The 18,784-nt window shown below is 36.0% G+C and overlaps 5 protein-coding genes across 9 annotated transcripts; 2 read left to right on the forward strand and 3 right to left on the reverse strand.

Moving 5' to 3' along the window:
- Window positions 1-103: 103 nt before the first annotated feature.
- LOC128870163 (short-chain specific acyl-CoA dehydrogenase, mitochondrial) lies at window positions 104-1,753 on the reverse strand. Its single transcript, XM_054112758.1, has 3 exons — window positions 1,609-1,753; window positions 1,272-1,493; window positions 104-1,191 (listed from the first exon to the last, which is right to left on the reverse strand). The coding sequence occupies exons 1-3, from the start codon at window positions 1,640-1,642 to the stop codon at window positions 218-220; spliced, it is 1,230 nt and encodes a 409-aa protein (XP_053968733.1). The 5' UTR covers window positions 1,643-1,753; the 3' UTR covers window positions 104-217.
- Window positions 1,754-2,822: 1,069 nt separating this feature from the next.
- On the reverse strand, window positions 2,823-4,564 carry LOC128870168 (adenosine deaminase-like protein). Of its 3 annotated transcripts, none has more exons than XM_054112770.1 (3): window positions 4,439-4,564; window positions 4,281-4,356; window positions 2,823-4,008 (listed from the first exon to the last, which is right to left on the reverse strand). In XM_054112770.1, exon 3 carries the CDS (start codon window positions 3,936-3,938, stop codon window positions 2,916-2,918), a length of 1,023 nt encoding a protein of 340 aa, XP_053968745.1. In that variant the 5' UTR covers window positions 3,939-4,008; window positions 4,281-4,356; window positions 4,439-4,564; the 3' UTR covers window positions 2,823-2,915. The 3 variants fall into 3 exon arrangements, with proteins under 3 accessions (XP_053968745.1, XP_053968740.1, XP_053968749.1); XM_054112765.1 differs by having other exon boundaries at window positions 4,213-4,356; window positions 4,439-4,563; XM_054112774.1 differs by lacking the exon at window positions 4,281-4,356.
- Window positions 4,565-4,678: 114 nt separating this feature from the next.
- Window positions 4,679-7,315, forward strand: LOC128870123 (zinc finger protein 267-like). 2 transcript variants are annotated; one of them, XM_054112730.1, is made up of 6 exons: window positions 4,679-5,539; window positions 5,817-6,333; window positions 6,404-6,524; window positions 6,605-6,797; window positions 6,858-6,992; window positions 7,048-7,315. In XM_054112730.1, exons 1-5 carry the CDS (start codon window positions 4,820-4,822, stop codon window positions 6,990-6,992), a joined length of 1,686 nt encoding a protein of 561 aa, XP_053968705.1. In that variant the 5' UTR covers window positions 4,679-4,819; the 3' UTR covers window positions 7,048-7,315. The 2 variants fall into 2 exon arrangements, with proteins under 2 accessions (XP_053968705.1, XP_053968709.1); XM_054112734.1 differs by having other exon boundaries at window positions 7,059-7,315.
- Window positions 7,316-9,510: 2,195 nt separating this feature from the next.
- Window positions 9,511-12,034, reverse strand: LOC128870133 (uncharacterized). Its single transcript, XM_054112740.1, has 5 exons — window positions 11,494-12,034; window positions 11,037-11,436; window positions 10,571-10,976; window positions 10,284-10,510; window positions 9,511-9,738 (listed from the first exon to the last, which is right to left on the reverse strand). Exons 1-5 carry the CDS (start codon window positions 11,653-11,655, stop codon window positions 9,578-9,580), a joined length of 1,356 nt encoding a protein of 451 aa, XP_053968715.1. The 5' UTR covers window positions 11,656-12,034; the 3' UTR covers window positions 9,511-9,577.
- A 408-nt stretch (window positions 12,035-12,442) lies between these two features.
- LOC128870071 (GRIP and coiled-coil domain-containing protein 2) lies at window positions 12,443-18,088 on the forward strand. 2 transcript variants are annotated; one of them, XM_054112670.1, is made up of 6 exons: window positions 12,448-12,621; window positions 12,695-12,788; window positions 12,945-13,240; window positions 13,296-16,592; window positions 17,055-17,172; window positions 17,237-18,088. In XM_054112670.1, the coding sequence occupies exons 1-6, from the start codon at window positions 12,586-12,588 to the stop codon at window positions 17,320-17,322; spliced, it is 3,927 nt and encodes a 1,308-aa protein (XP_053968645.1). In that variant the 5' UTR covers window positions 12,448-12,585; the 3' UTR covers window positions 17,323-18,088. The 2 variants fall into 2 exon arrangements, with proteins under 2 accessions (XP_053968648.1, XP_053968645.1); XM_054112673.1 differs by lacking the exons at window positions 17,055-17,172; window positions 17,237-18,088 and adding an exon at window positions 16,654-17,014 and having other exon boundaries at window positions 12,443-12,621.
- The last annotated feature ends 696 nt before the right edge of the window (window positions 18,089-18,784 follow it).

Below are 18,784 nucleotides of genomic sequence, written 5' to 3' on the forward strand. Positions count from 1 at the left end.
AATTATTTTCTCTTACATTAAGAAAAGGTATCAAATCCGTTGTCGCCTAGTCTATCAAAGAGTATTAGTGATTTTAGACATCGATCAAAGGACTATCAAAAAATTATTCGAAAAAAATAATAAATATTTTTAATAATATGTTTTTAATACATATGTGTTTAAATACACATTTTCTACTATCTTTGCCACTTAATATACTAATGAGATAAAATCAAGATCATGCAAGATATTCTTTTAGTACTTGTCCTGCAATCACAAGACGCTGTATTTCAGAGGTGCCCTCGTATATTTCTGTAATGCGTGCATCCCGGTAGTAACGTTCTGCTGCCATATCGCTAACGTATCCCATGCCGCCTAGCACTTGAATGCATTGATGCGAACAGAAAGTAGCTGCTTCGGACGCTGCTAACTTGGCCATTGCAGCTTCCTTCGTATATGATTTTCCATTATCTTTCAGCCAAGAAGCACGCCATGTAAGTAAGCGAGACGATTCTACGCTTAATGCCATGTCTGCAAGTTTTTGCTGTATAATTTGTAATTTAGCAATGGGTTTGCCAAATGATTTACGTTTTTGCGCATAGTCGATTGCCAATTCAAGTGAAGCTTGCGCTATGCCCAATGCTTGACTGGCAATACCAATGCGTCCTGCATCCAATGTTTGCATAGCAATTTTAAAACCGTTACCTGGTTTACCCAATATGTTTTCTTTAGGAATTTCGCAATCTTCAAATATTAGCTGACACGTAGAACTAGCTCTAATTCCTAATTTATCCTCCTTCTTGCCTACTGAAAAACCCTTGATACTTTTGGGTATGAGAAAAGCGGATATCCCTTTGTGTTTTAATGATTTGTCAGTGGTTGCAAAAACTAATGCAGCACTAGCTTCAAAACCGTTAGTAATCCACATTTTAGTGCCATTTAATACATAACGATCGCTCTTTTCTACCGCGATTGCAGAAGCAGCCCCTGCATCAGAGCCATTGTCAGGTTCTGATAATGCGAAACAGCCGATCTTTTCACCATTGGTATAATGTGGAATCCAAATTTCCTTCTGTTTCTGTGTGCCATATGAATTCAAAGGGCCTAAATAGAGTGAATTGTTCACAGACATTATCACGCTAGAAGAAGCACATCCTCGTGATATTTCCTCCATCGCAATACTGTATGCCAGATAATCCAAGCCAGAACCCCCTAATTTGGAAAAAAGGTTTATTTATTTTTGGTTTATATTGCCATTGAAATTTGAAAATTATAACAAAGTTAATACTAACCAAATTCTTCAGGAATCGCTACAGCCATTAATCCAAGTTTACCCATTTCTCTAATTTGCTTCTCTGGGTATAAGTGTTCACGGTCATGTTTTGCTGCTTGTGGTATTAATTCGGAGTTAGCAAAATCTCGGCATGCTTTCTGCAACATTTGATGAGTTTCAGGCAGTGAGGCTAAACAGGCGATTTGCCGAAAACCATGATTTTTTATGGTGACCGAACGCCCTTTGAGTATCAAAATAGTATACATATGAGATATTAAAAAACCAAAGTTCAAATCATACAAAAAAAGTACATAAGAAATTCAAGTTATTTTTTTTTTTAATTTTTGAATACTTACTTAAAAGTTTAGCTGTGTTAAGGACTGACTGCATAGTTGAACTGGCGATTAGAATATCAAAAAGTGAATGGACTCTTACAGCTAATAAACTTAAATATAAATATGCACATATAAAAACAAAGCAAATAATAGCAACAAATAGATATGACAAAAGAAACAGATCACTCGGTCGATAGATGTTATCGAAAGTTTAGGACGAAACGAAACAAAGCAGTACTGGTCGGGCAAAGTGGGCACATTATCTTTAGCGGGCAAATGATTAGAATATCTGATTAATATATAAAAAGCTAAACTTATTACTGAATAAAGCACTCTTAGCCACAGCATATGAAACGTTAATATGCGGCAATAATTCGCTCAGATAAAAAAGATTTTGGGTTGTCTTTCCATTATGGAAACGAAAGTTTTACTTGCAATGTCTAAGTGTGTGGCCCTGATTTAAACATATTGCACAAAAATGTAATCAATGATCAGCCTTTTGATTTATAAATAGTAGAACTGCCAAACATAAGAAAAGAATAAAAAAAAAAACAAGAAAAAACCCAGTCAGCCAAAGGGAAAAATATTTTCTATACTATTAATTTTAGAAAGTATTAAAACCAAATGCGTTACCACAGCGGCACGGAATATCAGTACATTATAGGACTGTTACTCCAGCAGCAATCCCCGTATGTAAGTATGGAGAATGTTTATTCTGCTACAACAACAACCGTTTCCACGACAGTCGGTTCTACGTTACCGAAACGACCCGGATTTATATCCGGCCAAGGACTGTCACTCCAGTAGCATTCCCCGTATGTAAGTATTGGGAATGTTTATGCTGCTACAACAACAATCAGTACATTATACTGCAGTAAAGGAAAGGAGAACTCTATTGTTTTAGGGTCATGATCCTCGGGAAACAGCAGCTATATTCGTATATTTCAATTTCAGGATTTACATATATGTACATATATATGAGAATATCTTAATAATAAGTTTCGTATATATGTGGGCATGTTTTTATAAGATATACATATGCATAAAAGTTTTACGATAAAATCATATTTAAAAAAATAGTAGATTATTGGTAACACAAACCAGGAATTTATCTTGATAAAAAGTGATTTTAATCATCGTCAAGACAATTTTATCCTGCTCGTTTACGCAAAATTAAATTTTTATGCAGACCCGAATTTTCCAGAGGAATCCAGCTAATAAAGAAACTCCTTGAACAATTTTCCAATAGTTTAATAATTTATTTTCAATATATTATTTTTGCTCTAAACAAGTTGCCTTTGAACAAGGTCTCTTAAATATGTAAGTCTTTAAAAATTCGGAGTGTTAAAGTACTGTCTAACTTTTTGTTGCAACTCATCCCTGATACTGTCTTTAACAAATGCATGTTCTGCAGCATTCAAAGTAAGTTGCATCAAATCATCGGTATTTAAATTGAAATTCCTCTTGGCTAACTCAAATTCGCTTGATAACGTCGTGTCAAACACACCACAATCATCTGTGCATAGCACTACTGATGTTTTTTTAAATCGGAAAATGTGCTTAAAATGGTGATCATCATAGCTTTTTACGGTAGCGCATTTGACATTACTCGTCAAACAACACTCGATAGCGATATTTTTCCTTCCTAACTCATTCAATTGCAACTGACTCAGAAACGTCCCATGTCCGCAACGATCCATACCGAATTGTATCATTTTCTCAATTTCCAAGGGGTTATCAATCTCTGCACAATGTAGTGCCAGCTTTAAATTATTTTGTCGTGCTTTTTCCAAAACTGGCATGAATTTTTCAAATTCGCCAAGTTTTGGGTTACCGCTGAAGTCAATGCCGGTAATGATGTCTTTATGAGTATTTTGCAATTGTAGTGCAATGTTAACCGTATCGTCCGCTTCAGCTACGCTTAGTCCTCTATCAATAGATGGCAGCAGACATACATGAATATTTTCAGTTTTCTTAGATAGGTCTATAGCGTCCAGAACACATTCCATATACTCCAGTTTGGACATTTCAATATTAGTTTTAGGGGTTGTACGTAATTCCAAATAAATTACATTATCTTTGGCAAAATCCCGTATAGCTAACTCAGTAGCTAATTGTAGACCCTTCTTTGTTGAAGTTAATTCGTGCATGAAACGGAATTTTTTAAAGCATCCATCCAGGTCAACATTGTCAAAGTTAATGAATTCCTCACTGAGAGTGAGAAATTCTTTAGAATTAGCACCGTAACATAGTTCACCCAATTCTTTGATTGAATTTGCACACAATGAACCATTGAGATGAGCGTGTAATTCAATCTTTGGCATTTTTCGAATGAGAGGAAAGGTATTCATTACTAGATGTTTTATGCTGGTTACGATGAAACTTTTAGATTGTTGATTGATAGTTACAAGCAGAGGTACACTATGAATATAAACAATTATGAGCAGATTGCATTAACGTTTTAAACATATTTTCAAACATTTACTATAATAAACGAATACTTTATTGCTGTTATAATTCGCAAAAACGTTTAATTTCTCTCTTTGCCTATGAATATACTAAATTAAAATATTATAATATATTTAATTTTTCAATTGAAAAATATTGCAAAAATTAATTATTTACTTTTTGTGCAAAGCTGTACGGTTTGTTTAGTATAGCAATTGATTCGATACTTTGTCGAAAATAAATACACGAAAAAGCTGAAGACCTCCGTTGCTAGCGCTGCGTTGTCTTTTTGTTTATTTAACAATTCTATTGTTATTTAAGCTTAAAAAAAAAGATAGATAGATATATAACAATAAAAAAAATAAATAAAAATGCATGAAACCTGTTATTGGCTTAAGCTTACCAGTATTAAATATCCTCTTATTCACAATCATTTGTCAATATAAGTTTGCCAAATATCACTTTTTTCTATTATTTTCAATTAGTGTGAGGGCCTTCCTGCAATATGTAAACAGGTGTTATTTATTAACGATGGATAAAGGAAGGAGAAAAGGGAGGAGGGTACGTTTGTACCGGTATCATATTTATACAGCACTTTAGTAGGACTTTTACTGGGAGGCAATTTGACTTATTATCTTACTAACAACAGCGCCATCTTATGATATACAGTAAATAAGCAGCTGTGTATTTAGTACTGTTGTACAGTTTGCGTGAAAATTATCAAAAAATACGAAATTGGTAAAATATTTGCATTTACACAATTTTTGAATTTGTTCAAATTAGGATGGTAGGTTTATGTCGGTTATGCGCCGCTGTGCGTAAAAGGGATATGTTAATTCCCATGGCCGTTGATGTGCATCAGAAATTAAGGGAATGCTTTGCGCTGGAAATGTGTCAACCTGGGGATAAATTGCCAAAACGTGCCTGTGCTATTTGTTTAGATACATTGCAAAATGCATATAATTTCTTTAAGAAAGTACAGGAGTCCCAAGAATTGTTAACGGTATTGTTCGATGAATTAAAGGAGGAATCAAATAAAAATAGCGAAGTATGTATGAGATTAAATGAGGAAATCGATGCAAAATTTCATTCCACTGATGTAGTTAAAGAGGATTCAGTGAAGAACACTGACATAAATGGTAAGCGAATAATAGTATCGGACTCGATCCAGTTAAATGTTGAATTGGTGAAAGGAAATCACGAAAGAGATGAATTTGAAGAATATCATGTAATGGAAAGCGAAGAGCTTATGAGAGTTGAGACTCTGTCAATAAATAGCGAACGCAGTGGAGCAAAAAGCCCTAACCAGCTTTCGGATAGTAGTACAGAAGTTGAAACCTACATTTTGGAGGAAGAGGAAGATCTGGAACAAGAGCAGGAACAAATATATGAGCTTGAACCCGAGAGACTATTAAAAAAAGACGATAAGGTAACCGATAGTAATTGCAAGTCTACAATAATTGAAATCATACCTTCGACTAATGATGACAGCAGATATTCGAAGGTTTGTACTTATTATAATATACATATCATATTCTGTTATAGTGAAATAGTAATAAAAACTACAAATGTAGAAGATTTGGGAAAATATTTAGTAGTTTATAACACTACGTTCTTGGCAGACTGAAATAGAATCATTTAAAGTAAGCATTCACGTCTTCAGCATTCACCAAAATTTTATGGGGAATGTTTACGCTGGTACAACAACGATAGCTATATTTTCAATCCAGAATTACGACTATCATACATACATACCTATATATGTTGGTTAACTATTTCAGTGTTTACAAGCAGAAGACAACGACAAAATCCAAGTAGCAGAATGGAGCGCTTACTCTTGGGTTTGCTATTCCTGCTCGGAGACCTGCGAGAATTTCTTTGCGTTGCTTTTACATTGCAAAGAAAATCATAACATCATTGACGCCAATTATATGAAATATAAATGTGCTGATTGCCACAAAATATGCACCCACTATAATAAATTCCTTAATCATATACGATTCCGTCACAACCCAGAATTAAGTTTACGATGCGACGTTTGCGATGCTCAACACGAAAGTTATTCACAATTAGCTCTTCACAGAGAGACGACTTGTGCGGCAGCTCAGTCATATCCTTCGATCGATTTGTGTAGTAAATGTGGCAAAAGTTTTCACAATCGAAATGGCACAATGGTACATGCGCGTGCCCAACACACTGAAGGGAATAGTGACGAAATCAAGTGGCTATCATGTGCTCAATGCGATAGGAAGTTCAAACGGGTTGCCAATCTACGAGCACATGAGCATATTCATTCTGGTAAGACATTTGATTTCCTTAATACTTTACATGCTCTGTTTTAATTACATATGGATGGATACATTTGCAGGTTTGAAAGAATATATGTGTGAAATTTGCGATCGCAAATTTCGTCAAAAGCACAACTTAGAAATTCATTTGTATACACATATAAATGATAAAGTTTTCGAGTGCAAAATTTGCAAGAAAAGGTATTTTTTTACTTTACATGTATAAAAAGAGTTAAATATTTTTCCCTATACCATTTTTATACCTATTTTACTTATTATAGTTTAAAAACGTCAGCAAGTTTGGAAAAACACCAGCAAATTCATAAAGATATCAAGAAGTTCGTCTGTGATTATTGCGACAAGGAGTTTCGCACAAAAGATGCAAAGCTGTCCCACGAACGTATACACACTGGTGAAAAACCATTCAAATGTATATATTGTGATCGGTGTTTCCGGTTTCGTAGCGGCTTGATGGTTTGAATGTCACCAAACAATTTAAAAGCACTTTGTAAGCAGTTTTTGTTTGATATTTAGGGTCATATTAATATACATACGGGGGAGCGCCCATATTCGTGTCAAGATTGCAGTCGTCAATTTACCAATTGGGGTAACATGAACAAACACATGAAACGTTGTCACAAGCGCGATAGTGGTGAGAAAAGCAAATAGGTGTGTTTAATACTTAGTAAAATACTTAATACCTTACTAAGATATTTATTTCTAGTACTATAATAGTAGTAGTTTGTAGCAACACAAACAAAACTACTAATCGGGACCGTTTCTGTGTACCCGTGTGCATGTGAACGCGGCGAAGACAATGAAGACTAAAAGCGAATAGTGTGAGTCGTCGATTAAGATAGATTTGAAATCAGAAACCTATGGAATGGTCACCATCACCTAAAAAACAAGTATTAGTAATATAAAGTTCGATATAGAGCTCCTGCTAAAAGATTTTTATACTAGCATTTAAGAATAAAGGCTTTCAAAATTTAGTATCTTTGAACTTTCATGACAAGAAACCTTGAATATTGGAAAAGTATGAAGTAAAAGCGGCGGCCGCCGTAGCCGAATGGGACTTCAGAGAGAGAACGTTGGTTCGAATCTCGGTGAAAGACCAAAATGCAGGAAAAGTTTTTTCTAATAGCGGTCGTCCCTCGGCAGGCAATGGCAAACCTACGAGTGTTTTTCTGTCATGAAAGAAGCCCTCATAAAAAATATCTGCCGCTCGGAGTCGGCTTGAAACTGTAGGTCTCTCGATTTGTGGAACAACATCAAGACGCACGCCACAAATAGGAGGAAGAGTTCGGCCAAACACACAAAAAGGGTATACGCGTCAATTATATATATTATATATATATATACTATATACATATCTGTTATACGACGTTTGCCTGATAATGCCTGAAAAATATGCATTGCTTTTTCGAATTGTAGAAGATTTGAAAGCTAAGGCGTTTCATAACATTTTGAGCTATGATGCGTATTATAAGCCATCCATGCTGAACGCTAAATGTGCGTTTGCTTAGATGTTAATGTAACTCTAAATGTATATTTATACCATACCTATATGCAATTTAATGTCAAATATTTTTGCATTACGAATTTTAATGCTGAAAACAACAACGTAATCTTCAAAAAACTGGTTAATTCGAACAACATTTAGGATGCTTTTGTAACAATCCACGGTTTCTAAATTTGCTACACGAATTTGACTGAACGTCAATACTTTGTGTTCTCTGTCCGTCTTTGGAATACCTGGCTAGAATTTAGTATAATGTCTATCGCTTTGGAAAAAACGGTAAAAAGGGGGTGATAGAGGGGTGTATCCCCATCTTAAAACTGAAAACAGAACCTGCCGGAGGCTTATAGTTTTTAAGTAATTTAATGTTAAAGTTCTATAATTTAGCGAAAAGTTGGTGTTGCCATACACCTGAAATGAAAACGAAGTTCGCACGCAGGGATGTTCAGTGGAAGGTTCATTGTAAAACTGCAGTATTTTTTGCTGTAATTTAAAGTTGAGAAATAATTTTGAAAATAAAAACATACAACTCATTTAAACTTAAAAACAATGATATTAAGCGTATCACAAAAAATAATAAAGTAATTAAAATTAAATTAAATTAATTAACACAGTATTTTTGCGTGGAACTCCTTATCGCGTAGGCGGCCTTCGGCCGCGCTTCAAAAAAATAACCCTCATGAGTCCAACTCCGGCTACGCAATCCACCGTATTTTTGCGTAGAACTCCTTTTCGCGTGGGCGGCCTTCGGCCGCGCTTCAAAAAAATAACCCTCATCGGTCCAACTCCGGCTACGCAATGCACCGTATTTTTGCGTAGAACTCCTTTTCGCGTGGGCGGCCTTCGGTCGCGCTTTAAAAAAATTACCCTCATCAGTCCAACTCCGGCTACGCAATGCACAGTATTTTTGCGTAGAACTCCTTTTCGCGTGGGCGGCCTTCGGTCGCGCTTTAAAAAAATTACCCTCATCAGTCCAACTCCGGCTACGCAATGCTCAGTATTTTTGCGGAAAACTCCTTTCCGTGTTAGAACCATTGAACCCAAAATTAAAACGTCATATGCGTGTATGTAGTAAGCAGGCACAATAACCCCCATTCCCATCATTAACACTAAACTCAAGTACTTAATTTTTGTTTTCATTTGCAGGCATCCGGCAACACCATACTGTTGTAATTCCAATCTTCTTCTTGTTCGCGCTTAAAATTGGAATGTGATTGCATAGGCAAATGAATTTGCATTTAATTTTAATAGATATAATTAGAATATTAGCATAAAAATCGGTAAAAACACGCGTGGGAGTGTATATTTGGTGAATTTTAGTGAAATGTTAAAAAATATAGAGTGTAATGTGGCAAATTATAGTGAAGTTCCCGAGGGCATTTTGAATGTAAATAATTAAAAAATTATTATTTCCCGATTAATTTAAAGTTATAAAGAGTGTTCCTTAACACCTCACTAACATCTCCACCAAGTTTCATTAAAAAAAACATTATAGTTTGCCAGAAATTCCAAAATAGACATTGTTCTAAATTCCAGCCGGTATTTCTTTTATTTATATACATATGTAATTTTATTTGTATTTACATCTAATTTTATTAATATAATATTAAGCTGGCCAAATAAGTCTTCAATCTTTCCTCAGGAATACTGAATCAACTCGTTGCGGATAGTATAACAGGTATTTCTTTTATTTATATATGTAATTTTATTTGTATTTACATCTAATTGTATAATGTTAATTTCTATTTATATATGTAGGCATGCCTGATTCGGTTGCTTCGCCAGCTCCATCAAATTCGCCGATATCACCTTCATGCTCCTCATTTTCAGCTGCTCCGTCTGCTTCGTTTTCATTTTCGCCACCATCGTCTCCAGCACTGAACGAAGCTTCCGCGCCTGCAGCAAAAACAAAAAATGCGAAAGTAAGTGAATTAAACGAAACTATTAAATCTTGTATGACGGAAAACAATAAATTAACTGCTGAGTTAATTGAAATCGAGAAAAAAAAGGTTGCTGCTATTGAGTTATTGACAAAAAGTGTGGTTAGTTTCTTGGAGAGAAATTAATTAACTAAAACTTATAATTATAAATCCTTTGAAATATTGTTTGTGAAAGTGCTTAAAAATTAATATGTGAAATGATATTTAAGTTTTAATGAATTGTGCCTTTTAAAGTTGCACTATGTGCCTACTACTATCTTTTTTCAAAAATGAATAAAATGTTATTTTATAAAATTATGTATTAGAAATTTTATTGTTCTGGTGAAAAGTTGTTTTTCAAATTCAATCAATTTGACTCTTTGTGGCTTTGTAGGTCGAAATATTTAAATAAATATTTGGTTTGAAGATAAAATTGTTTAAACCAAATAACCTTTTGGTAACCTATGGTTAATTTAATAAAACATACGGGAGAATCTAGATGAAAAAAGTTATATTACTCACTGAAATATTCCTTTAACGCATTTCTTATCGATTCTCCTTCAGATCGGTCAACTGCATTGGTGCCGTATTGAATATTGCGCCTGGAATCGCGATGCATTTCCACTAGCCAATTTTCCAAAATTAAATCCTTCTCAGCAATCAAAAAATTATGTAAAACACATGCACATGAAATAACTGTGTTCACATTTTTGATGTGGTTATCCACGCCTTTTCCAATTCTCCTAAATCTAAAATAGAACCTGTATTACCAATTTTTAAAAATATTAGAATCTCTAAGTTGTATTTACCGGGCTTTTAAATGGCCAAAAGCATTTTCCACAACACGCCGGCACTTAGACAATCTATAGTTGAATTTTTTTTGTTCGGGTGTATTGGTCACACTATGCGGATATGGCTTCATTAAATGCTGAGAGAGACGAAAAGCAGAGTCCCCTATAATATGGACTGGTATTTTTGTGGATCCATACAGCAAGCTCAATTCATCAAGAAGTGCACAACTTTGCAACTCGCGCTTTAGCGATGATTTTTCAAAAATTCCGGAGTCGTTGCATCTTCCAGGACTGCCGCAATGTATATAAACAAATCTATATTTTGCGTCTACCAAAGCCAATAGTACTACGGAATACCACCCTTTGTAGTTGTAGTAATCAATGGCTTCTTCCTTTCTTGGATGAATTTCAATATGACATCCATCTGTATAATAAAGATGCTTTTGATTAAACGTTATTTTTATCGCATTAGTTATAAACCTACCTATTGCTCCAATACATTGTGGATAGCCCATTGCATTAAAATCTGCGACTCCATTCTCAATTTGCGCCCTTGTCAGTGGAAAATTTTTCAAATATATTGGAGCCAAAGATGTCCAAACTTCATTGCAAAACTCGATGAGTATTTTGCAAACAGTTGCTTTGCCTACTCCAAACAAATGTCCAATTGATCTGTATTCACTAGAAGATCCTAGTGCATACAGAGCAATTGCCACGCGCTTTTTTAGTGAAATCGGGTTTCGATAGGTCGTTTTCCTTTTGGCTATTTTTTCAAGTTTGCTGCACAATTTTTCAAAGCAGGATCTTTCCATTCGGAAATTATCTTTGAAAAACTTGTCCCCATTACTCTGGCAGTCTACTTCCCAAAAGGTACTGGAATGTTCCTAAAATATACATGTACTTTATACACAAATAATGTATCATAAATCTGTTTACCATACCGAAGACCATACACTTTGCGAACGCATTAAATTGGCAGCAACGCTTAAAATTATTTTATTTTCCCTTAACCTTTTTTTTAAATAATATGTGACCAACTCACTATCAATTATTTTAAAATAAAATGATAAAATCAACATAACAATTTGAATTTTATGCACCATTTTATAATTTTATCAATTTTTATAATTTTTATTTCACAATGTCAACAAAAGACAGTTCAAACACAATTTCTCCCAAACTTCTGGTGGAAACAGTTGACAGTTCTCCCAAACACAACTCCTGCAAACACGGTGTCAAAGCTCAAAATGCCTTGGTCTTTTGTTGTTGTCTTGTTTGTTTGTTTACATTCTCATTAAAACCACCAGATTGCAAAAACAAAATAAGTACATGAAATTTCTTGTTGCTCTACCGAACTCAACCCAGTGATGAAAGTGACTTTTTATCTCATAGTAAAAGAAGACTTTGACTATAAGTGACAGAGACAGCAATGAAGTAATCTCTAATTGTTTTCTATTACTTTGCGCTTACACGGGTGATTTTTGCAAAGACAATAGCAACACACTCACACTTTTTACTAATCGTAATCACAATTGTCTTAATGTCTTCGTCATAAAAAATTATTATAATCTACGTTTCACTCAAATGTAAGTCCAAATAAATCGAAGTCAGTGCGAATAGTTTGTACGAAACGACACTAACGGCGGCTGTTTGTATTTAAAACTGCCTGGATTCATGGTCTCGATAATCTCACAAAAGCTTTCTTGGGCCAGATGAATTTTTCAACCCACTGAAAAAAGATGTAAGTTTATACTAAAAATATGTCAAACTTTCCAATGAATATAACAAGGCGCAAAATATAAAAGGTAACTCTCGGAAGTATTAAAATTTTTCTATAAAAAAAGAAAGTATCCCAAAACAGTTCGCTCTTAAATATACCACTTTGTCTCCTTGGCATCCCTGCTTCTGACGTTTCTGACGCAAAATTATGATTCGCTTTGAAGTCAATAATGAGTTAATAGGCGATAAAATTATTTAGTCAGCGGATAAAAAATAGTGCGAAACATTAATAAGTAAAGTTGGATGTCTTAACGATGGAGGACAAGGTGGAAGCCACACCCGGACAGACAGTACGTTATGTTAGAACAGCAATCAGAAACTATAGTAAATTATTTTGTTTATTTTCCCCTCTGCGCAATCTAGAGAAATCCCATTGAGGCCTTGAGTAAGGAAGATCTGTTACAAAAATACAAGGGACTACTTGGTATTGCAAAGAAGGCTAAACAAGCCAAAGATGGTTAGTATATAGTAGGTTAGTTTAGTTTGGTTAGTATTTACATCATTGTAATCTAAGCTTCTATTTTATTTTCATGCATATATATGATGTGGCGTTATGCTACTCATATCGCGTTAATATTGTACAAATAACAACGTCATCGCTTGAACGGTACAGAGTTTGCAGAAGAAAATCGTAAACTAAAAGAAGTTCTTAAGCAAAATGAAACACAAAAAGATGCCGACAAGAAAGCGCTTCTGACCATGAAGGAGACACTTGAGCAATTCACTGAACAAAAACTTAAACTTATTAACGAATTCAGTGACCTACAACGAAAAAGTAAAACAGACGAGGAGGTTCTAACAAAATTGCGCATTGAGAATGAATCATTAAAACGTCAACTGGACCGACTTAATGAGGACAACGAAGCTCTTCTAAAAGATATCGACCGCATGGAAGATCAGCTTAAGAAGGTTAGTTAAAGCGCTTGGTACATTTTAAAAATGTAAATTAAAATTTTTACCAAAGGTAAATATTTTGGGAATGGAACAAAAAAAACACTTGGGATTGCTTGAACTTGAAGTAAACAAACTGAAGGAAGCAGAAAGTTTAAATATTCTAATACAGAATAGGATAACAGTCACGGAAGAGGAAAATAAGGTGCTAAAAGAGCGAGAAAACGGTGTAAAACAAGCCATGGAGGAACTTGCAAGAAAATATAGTAAAGTAAAAGAAATTAACACCGAACAGCGGCATAAATTCAATACATTAAAAGATCGTTTTGTAGAAGTTCATCGTAAGCTTAAAAACCTTAAGGAATGCAAGCGTGTTCTTTTGGAAACGCAGCACGAATACGCTGATGCTGTATCAAAGTGGCAAAAGGAAATAGTGAGAGCCTCGAAACTGCTATGCGCACAAATGAGTGCACTACAAATAGAAAACGAAGAGCTACGACAAAAGACAAAAAAACACGAAGAAAGAGAAGACTCAGAGGAGTTCACACAATCATTAGTGATAAATGTCAATGTGGAAATGCTCCTTGACAAGTTGCAAGAATTGGAAAGACTCTCCGCGCGTGTGCGGGCCGATTCACTTGAGAAAGATACACTTTTGGTGGCATCAAAGCAGAAAAACGAAGAGTTACAAAGACGAATTGCAACGTTAAATGATCGCAAAGATGAGCTAGAGTCGACAGAAAATTCAAAGGATTGTAAGCAGCTCGAAACGGAAGTTAAACGTTTAACTCAGGAGTTGTCCGACTTAAAAGTATTGTTTAACACAAGTGATTCGCGTTTACAGGGCGGGGAAGTAGACATGCTTATGGAGCATAATGAATTATTGCAACGTTTAGATGCTTTAGAGGCAGAACGAATTACTTTAAAGCTGGATTGCAATAAAGTAGAAAATCTACAAAAGGATAATCAACGCTTAAAGCATGAATTTGAACATTTAGTATCCAAACTGAAAGAAAGCGCGCAAGTACATGAGGATTTACAGCAATTACGCCATGATTTGAAAGCACTTGAACAAGAAAAGATTGCACTCTTAGAACGATTGCAGCAACAAGAAAGAGAGCAACGACAGCAGCGTTCTGAAGAAAGCGTAAAATCATTAGAGGAAAACTATACAGAGCTGAAGACACGTTATTCACAAATGGAGCGAGAGCATGCAGATTTACTCTGCGAAATGCGTGAGCTTAACGAAGCGTTGAAGTCACGCGGTGATGTAATTTCGAGACAACAGGAAAAGCAACAGGAACTTATGAATGAGTTACGAAAAACCAACGCGAAGTTGAAGCAAATTGATGAAGTCTTACTGCAGAAAGATGAAGCAATCGCAGAGAAGGAAGCGAAAGTGCGCGAAATAACGCAAGAAATTGATTTAACGCGCCAACAGGCACATGAACTTGAGGCCGCTAGCACTCGCAGCCAGGAGCAATTACGTATGCTCAATGAAGAACTGCAATCGTTACGCAGTAACGCCGATGCTCAAAGCGAGGTACTGTCCACTTCTACAATATCGCGTGCTGAAGAAATGATGCGCATGCGTGAAGTCGACGATAGTTTCGAGGAGAAGTACAACAAAATGCGTGGCCTTGCTGTCAAGCTAAAGAAAAAGCTACAAGAGCAAACTGGGCAACTAGCGGAAATGGAGCAGCAACAAAAAGAGAATATGACAATGAAAGCGGAGTTAGTAGAGCTGCAGAACCAGCTGAATGACTTGCAACAAGCAAATGACAAGCACCAAAAACTCGCTGAATCTCTAAAATCTGAGAACCAGAAGCTGAAGTCATCACGTAAGCAAGCAAATGTACTTAACTTAGAAATTGAAGCAGCAGAGAAATCACTTATTGAAGCAACTACTAAACTTGCATCAAAAACTAGCGAATTGGAAGCGGTGCACGAACTCTTATTCAACAAGGATCATACGATTACTCAACTTCGCAAAGAGATCACAATAGTCGAGTCAGCAAAAGAAGCCGAAACAACACACGCGAAGGAACTAAAAGAACAAGTAGATCTTTTGCAGGAGAAATTGAAGGATGCTTTATATGCCAAGCAGTTGGCGAATCAGGCCAACAAGGAGCTAGAACAGGCACAAGACCAACTCAAGCAAGAACTAGAACAGATTCGTTTAGAGGTTGCGCAGTGCGCAGCCACAAGCTCCGCCGCTTTGCTTGCAGCACAACATGAAAAGAAAACAACTGAAGAGCGATTGCAACAAACAAAAGCAGACCTTAGCGAAACACAAACCAAGCTGCACAACGTTGTACACGCCTTAGACGAGTTGCGCGCCGAACACACCGAATACAAACAAAAGGCACAAGCTGTGTTGCGCAAACATCAGAGTGTCGATACCACGCGTGAGCGCGAGTTGGCAGAGGAACTAGCGCATATACGCGCCGCCGAAGAACAACATCGTCAAACGTTAGCTGCGCAAACTAAAAAACTAGGCGAAATAGAGCAACATACTGCCGACTTATATTTGGACAATGAGAATCTGCAGCGGCGTACACAAGTGTTAGATGCTTTGGTGAATAATTTACACGAACAAAACGACCGATTGGTAGAAGAGCACCGCGCTCAATTACAAGTACAACAGGAGAGCCTGCGTATACAGCGGCAGCAACTGGAAGCTGCACAAGAGTGTCACAAGCAGCAATTGGTGGAACTTGAAACAAAGTATCAACGACAAATCGAGCAATTGCGTGCCGAACAGATACAGGCAGTGCGCGTGCCGCCTATAATCGGAGCAGCATTAGGCGTATCATCCAGTTCATCTTTAGTTCACGTGCCCTCCTTCAGTGAGCACAGCCCAAATGAGCTGTTAATGCTGACTGAACGCGAGGACGCCGAGGGTTCAGAGGAGGCCACTTTGGCAACTAACAACTCAGCCGCCGTTACTACCACTAGTAATTCGCAAGCATTGCGTAAAATTTCCAGCAGCTCACGACGTTCACAACACGACTTTATGCCACTGGAAGAACTGCTGAATACGCCAATGCATGCGTTCCAAACTGACACTGTGACCACGATTAGCAGCAGTAGTCTTGGGCGTAATGAAAGCGTCAACTTCGAATCAAATGCCGACAATGCTAGTACAGAGAGCTTACATGTAGAATTGCATATGACACGAGAATTGTTGGCAAAGCAAGAGAGCCGAGTACGACATCTAACTGCGCTTTTAGCCGAAAACGAACAGGATTTAGCGAAATTGACGCAGATGAATGATATGTTAAAGGAGGAACTGCGACGACAAGAACGTGCTGTTGAACGTGAGAAACATATGCATAATGCAGAGTACTTGAAGAATGTTGTACTAAAGGTATGTACAAATTCAAGGGTTTGGGTTGTGTCCTAAGTTGTGCATAATGTATTCTTATTAGTTACAGAAACACAAAAGTGGGCGTATTTGCTGTAGAATTTTATTCATATTTAGATGACGCTAAGACACAACACGATACGATAATTGGTTTTAGTTATTTAGTTAAAAATATACTTGCCTATACATACATAAAGTAGCCCGGCCACGCAATTTTTTAACCATCTCTTTAAATACTTGTTTTTAATTCTTTGAGGGCATCTCTCACAAAACTTTTCTTCATTAACCTACAAGTCTCTAGCCATGGCTATGCCTGACAGTTGACCGACCTGTTAGTAGTTGTAGCACTACGCAGGAGCTAAGGATCGACCATAAAACAGTTTTAAACTATCTGCGCAAAAAAAATGGATTTGTTTTTCCCCAAACTAATATTACGGTAACTATATTTCTATCTTTATTTTCTAGTTCTTGACGCTTACCAGTGGTGATGAACGTGTACGTCTAATTCCAGTTCTCAATACTATACTCAAATTGAGTCGCAGTGAAACAGAAATTTTGAACTGCGTAGCCAAAGGACAGAAATGTTAGTAATTTATCAGCACATTGTCAATTTATTTTTTATTTATTTAAGTAATTTTCTTTCATAGTGCCCACGGAATCACAGGGACGCAGTTGGGGCAGTTTTCTACCACTTTTCGGTAGCGGCGGCGGCGGTGGTGGCAATAATAATTAAAATCCAAAATAATGTAGTATTACTTGTGACATCCATTCCTTCAGTTATTGACATCGGAAAATTAAATTTGGAACAAATGGCCAAATAAGAAATGTTTACACATCGCATTGACTTGCATAGCTGAATGAAACACACAGTCAAGAAATATAAATAATATTTTGTATTTTTGCAAATATTTCAATAATTAAAATCCAAAATTATGTAGTATTACGTGGGACAACCAGTCCTTCAGTTATTGACATCGGAAAATTAAATTTTGAATCAAATGACCAAATAAGAAATATTTACCATCGCATTGACTTGCATAACTGAATGAAACTCTCAGTCAAGAAATATAAATAATATTTTGTATTTTTGCAAATATTTCAGCGTTGACTAATTCTCAAAAGTTTGGATTTTTTGCCTACTTTTTAAATATCGGCACTTTATAGTACGTCATTACGTTTCCAGTTATCTGCGTCAGTATGTATTATATTATATATTGTGTGTATATATTTTAATTATTGTATTCAAAATTACAACAAATTGGTTTGTTTATAAACAATTTATGTACCCCAAAAAATTCTCTTAAAAAGTGAGAAATACTGGCATCAATAATCGTATTATTTACATAGATACATAGCTACACATGTACATATTATAGTAGAAAATGCATTATAAATGATGGAATGTATCATACTCAAATAAATTTGTCCAAAATTAACAAATGTATAAACAGAAAAAACATTCTTACACAAAAAATATAATAAAAAACAAATTAATGCGATGCAAATGAAGTAGTTTTTGTTATTGTTGACGTGGAAACGTTCATTTATTCTTTGCCTCCAATTCAATGCCCACTGTAGTCACTGCTCGAGAGGAAAACCCTTACTATTTTTCTGTTTTTCATTAAGATTCGCTTAAAACTTTTTGCCATTCGGATGTACATATGTATCCTAGAACTGCATGTACCTCCACATGTAGGAAAATAAAAATATGCGCCACAAATTGGGAAGAAGTTTGACCAAAAACCTAATAAAGGATCTACAATGTACATCCGATGTAACACAGTCATCAGAACGAGTAAGGATCCACCATTCTAAGTATGAAAGTCTTAATCTAGGGTATTTATGTGGAGAGGAGCCACTCGCTTTGTATGTTCGTTCCTCTCAATGTTGTTGGGTGTAGACTGAAAACTAAAGTCGTTGCAGGCAACGGAGTTGTGCTGTGTAAACGACACGGACAACATCAACATAAAATTGCATTGCTTCCTGAATGAACCCTAGGAAGCCTCCAGGAGAAGCGTAAAAAAATACGTTTTTTCACCACCGTATTTGCTTAAAAATAATTGTGGTGTGCTCCTATTTGTGGAGGAACCTACAGTTTTAAGCCGACTCCGAAGGGCAAATGATTTTTTATGCGGAGCTTTTTCATGGCCGCAATACACTCGGAGATTTGCCACTGCCTGCCGAGATGCGTCCGC

Source organism: Anastrepha ludens, chromosome 2 (assembly GCF_028408465.1).
Source record: "Anastrepha ludens isolate Willacy chromosome 2, idAnaLude1.1, whole genome shotgun sequence".
NCBI classification, from domain to species: domain Eukaryota; kingdom Metazoa; phylum Arthropoda; class Insecta; order Diptera; family Tephritidae; genus Anastrepha; species Anastrepha ludens.

Coding starts and splice junctions, on each gene's coding strand:
- LOC128870133 (XM_054112740.1), bottom strand. CDS start 11,655: ATGGTGCATAAAATTCAAATTGTTATGTTGATTTTATCATTTTATTTT. Junction 10,977..11,036: donor ACAATGTATTGGAGCAATAG/GTAGGTTTATAA, acceptor TTTATTATACAG/ATGGATGTCATATTGAAATT. Junction 9,739..10,283: donor TGCGTTAAAGGAATATTTCA/GTGAGTAATATA, acceptor TTTTTGCTGCAG/GCGCGGAAGCTTCGTTCAGT.
- LOC128870163 (XM_054112758.1), bottom strand. CDS start 1,642: ATGCAGTCAGTCCTTAACACAGCTAAACTTTTAA. Junction 1,494..1,608: donor TAACACAGCTAAACTTTTAA/GTAAGTATTCAA, acceptor TGATACTCAAAG/GGCGTTCGGTCACCATAAAA. Junction 1,192..1,271: donor AGCGATTCCTGAAGAATTTG/GTTAGTATTAAC, acceptor TTTCCAAATTAG/GGGGTTCTGGCTTGGATTAT.
- LOC128870071 (XM_054112670.1), top strand. CDS start 12,586: ATGGAGGACAAGGTGGAAGCCACACCCGGACAGACA. Junction 13,241..13,295: donor TGGAAGATCAGCTTAAGAAG/GTTAGTTAAAGC, acceptor TTTTTACCAAAG/GTAAATATTTTGGGAATGGA. Junction 16,593..17,054: donor TGAAGAATGTTGTACTAAAG/GTATGTACAAAT, acceptor TTTATTTTCTAG/TTCTTGACGCTTACCAGTGG.
- LOC128870123 (XM_054112730.1), top strand. CDS start 4,820: ATGGTAGGTTTATGTCGGTTATGCGCCGCTGTGCGTAAAAGGGATATG. Junction 6,334..6,403: donor ACATGAGCATATTCATTCTG/GTAAGACATTTG, acceptor ATACATTTGCAG/GTTTGAAAGAATATATGTGT. Junction 6,798..6,857: donor GGTTTCGTAGCGGCTTGATG/GTTTGAATGTCA, acceptor TTTGATATTTAG/GGTCATATTAATATACATAC.
- LOC128870168 (XM_054112774.1), bottom strand. CDS start 3,938: ATGAATACCTTTCCTCTCATTCGAAAAATGCCAAAGATTGAATTACAC.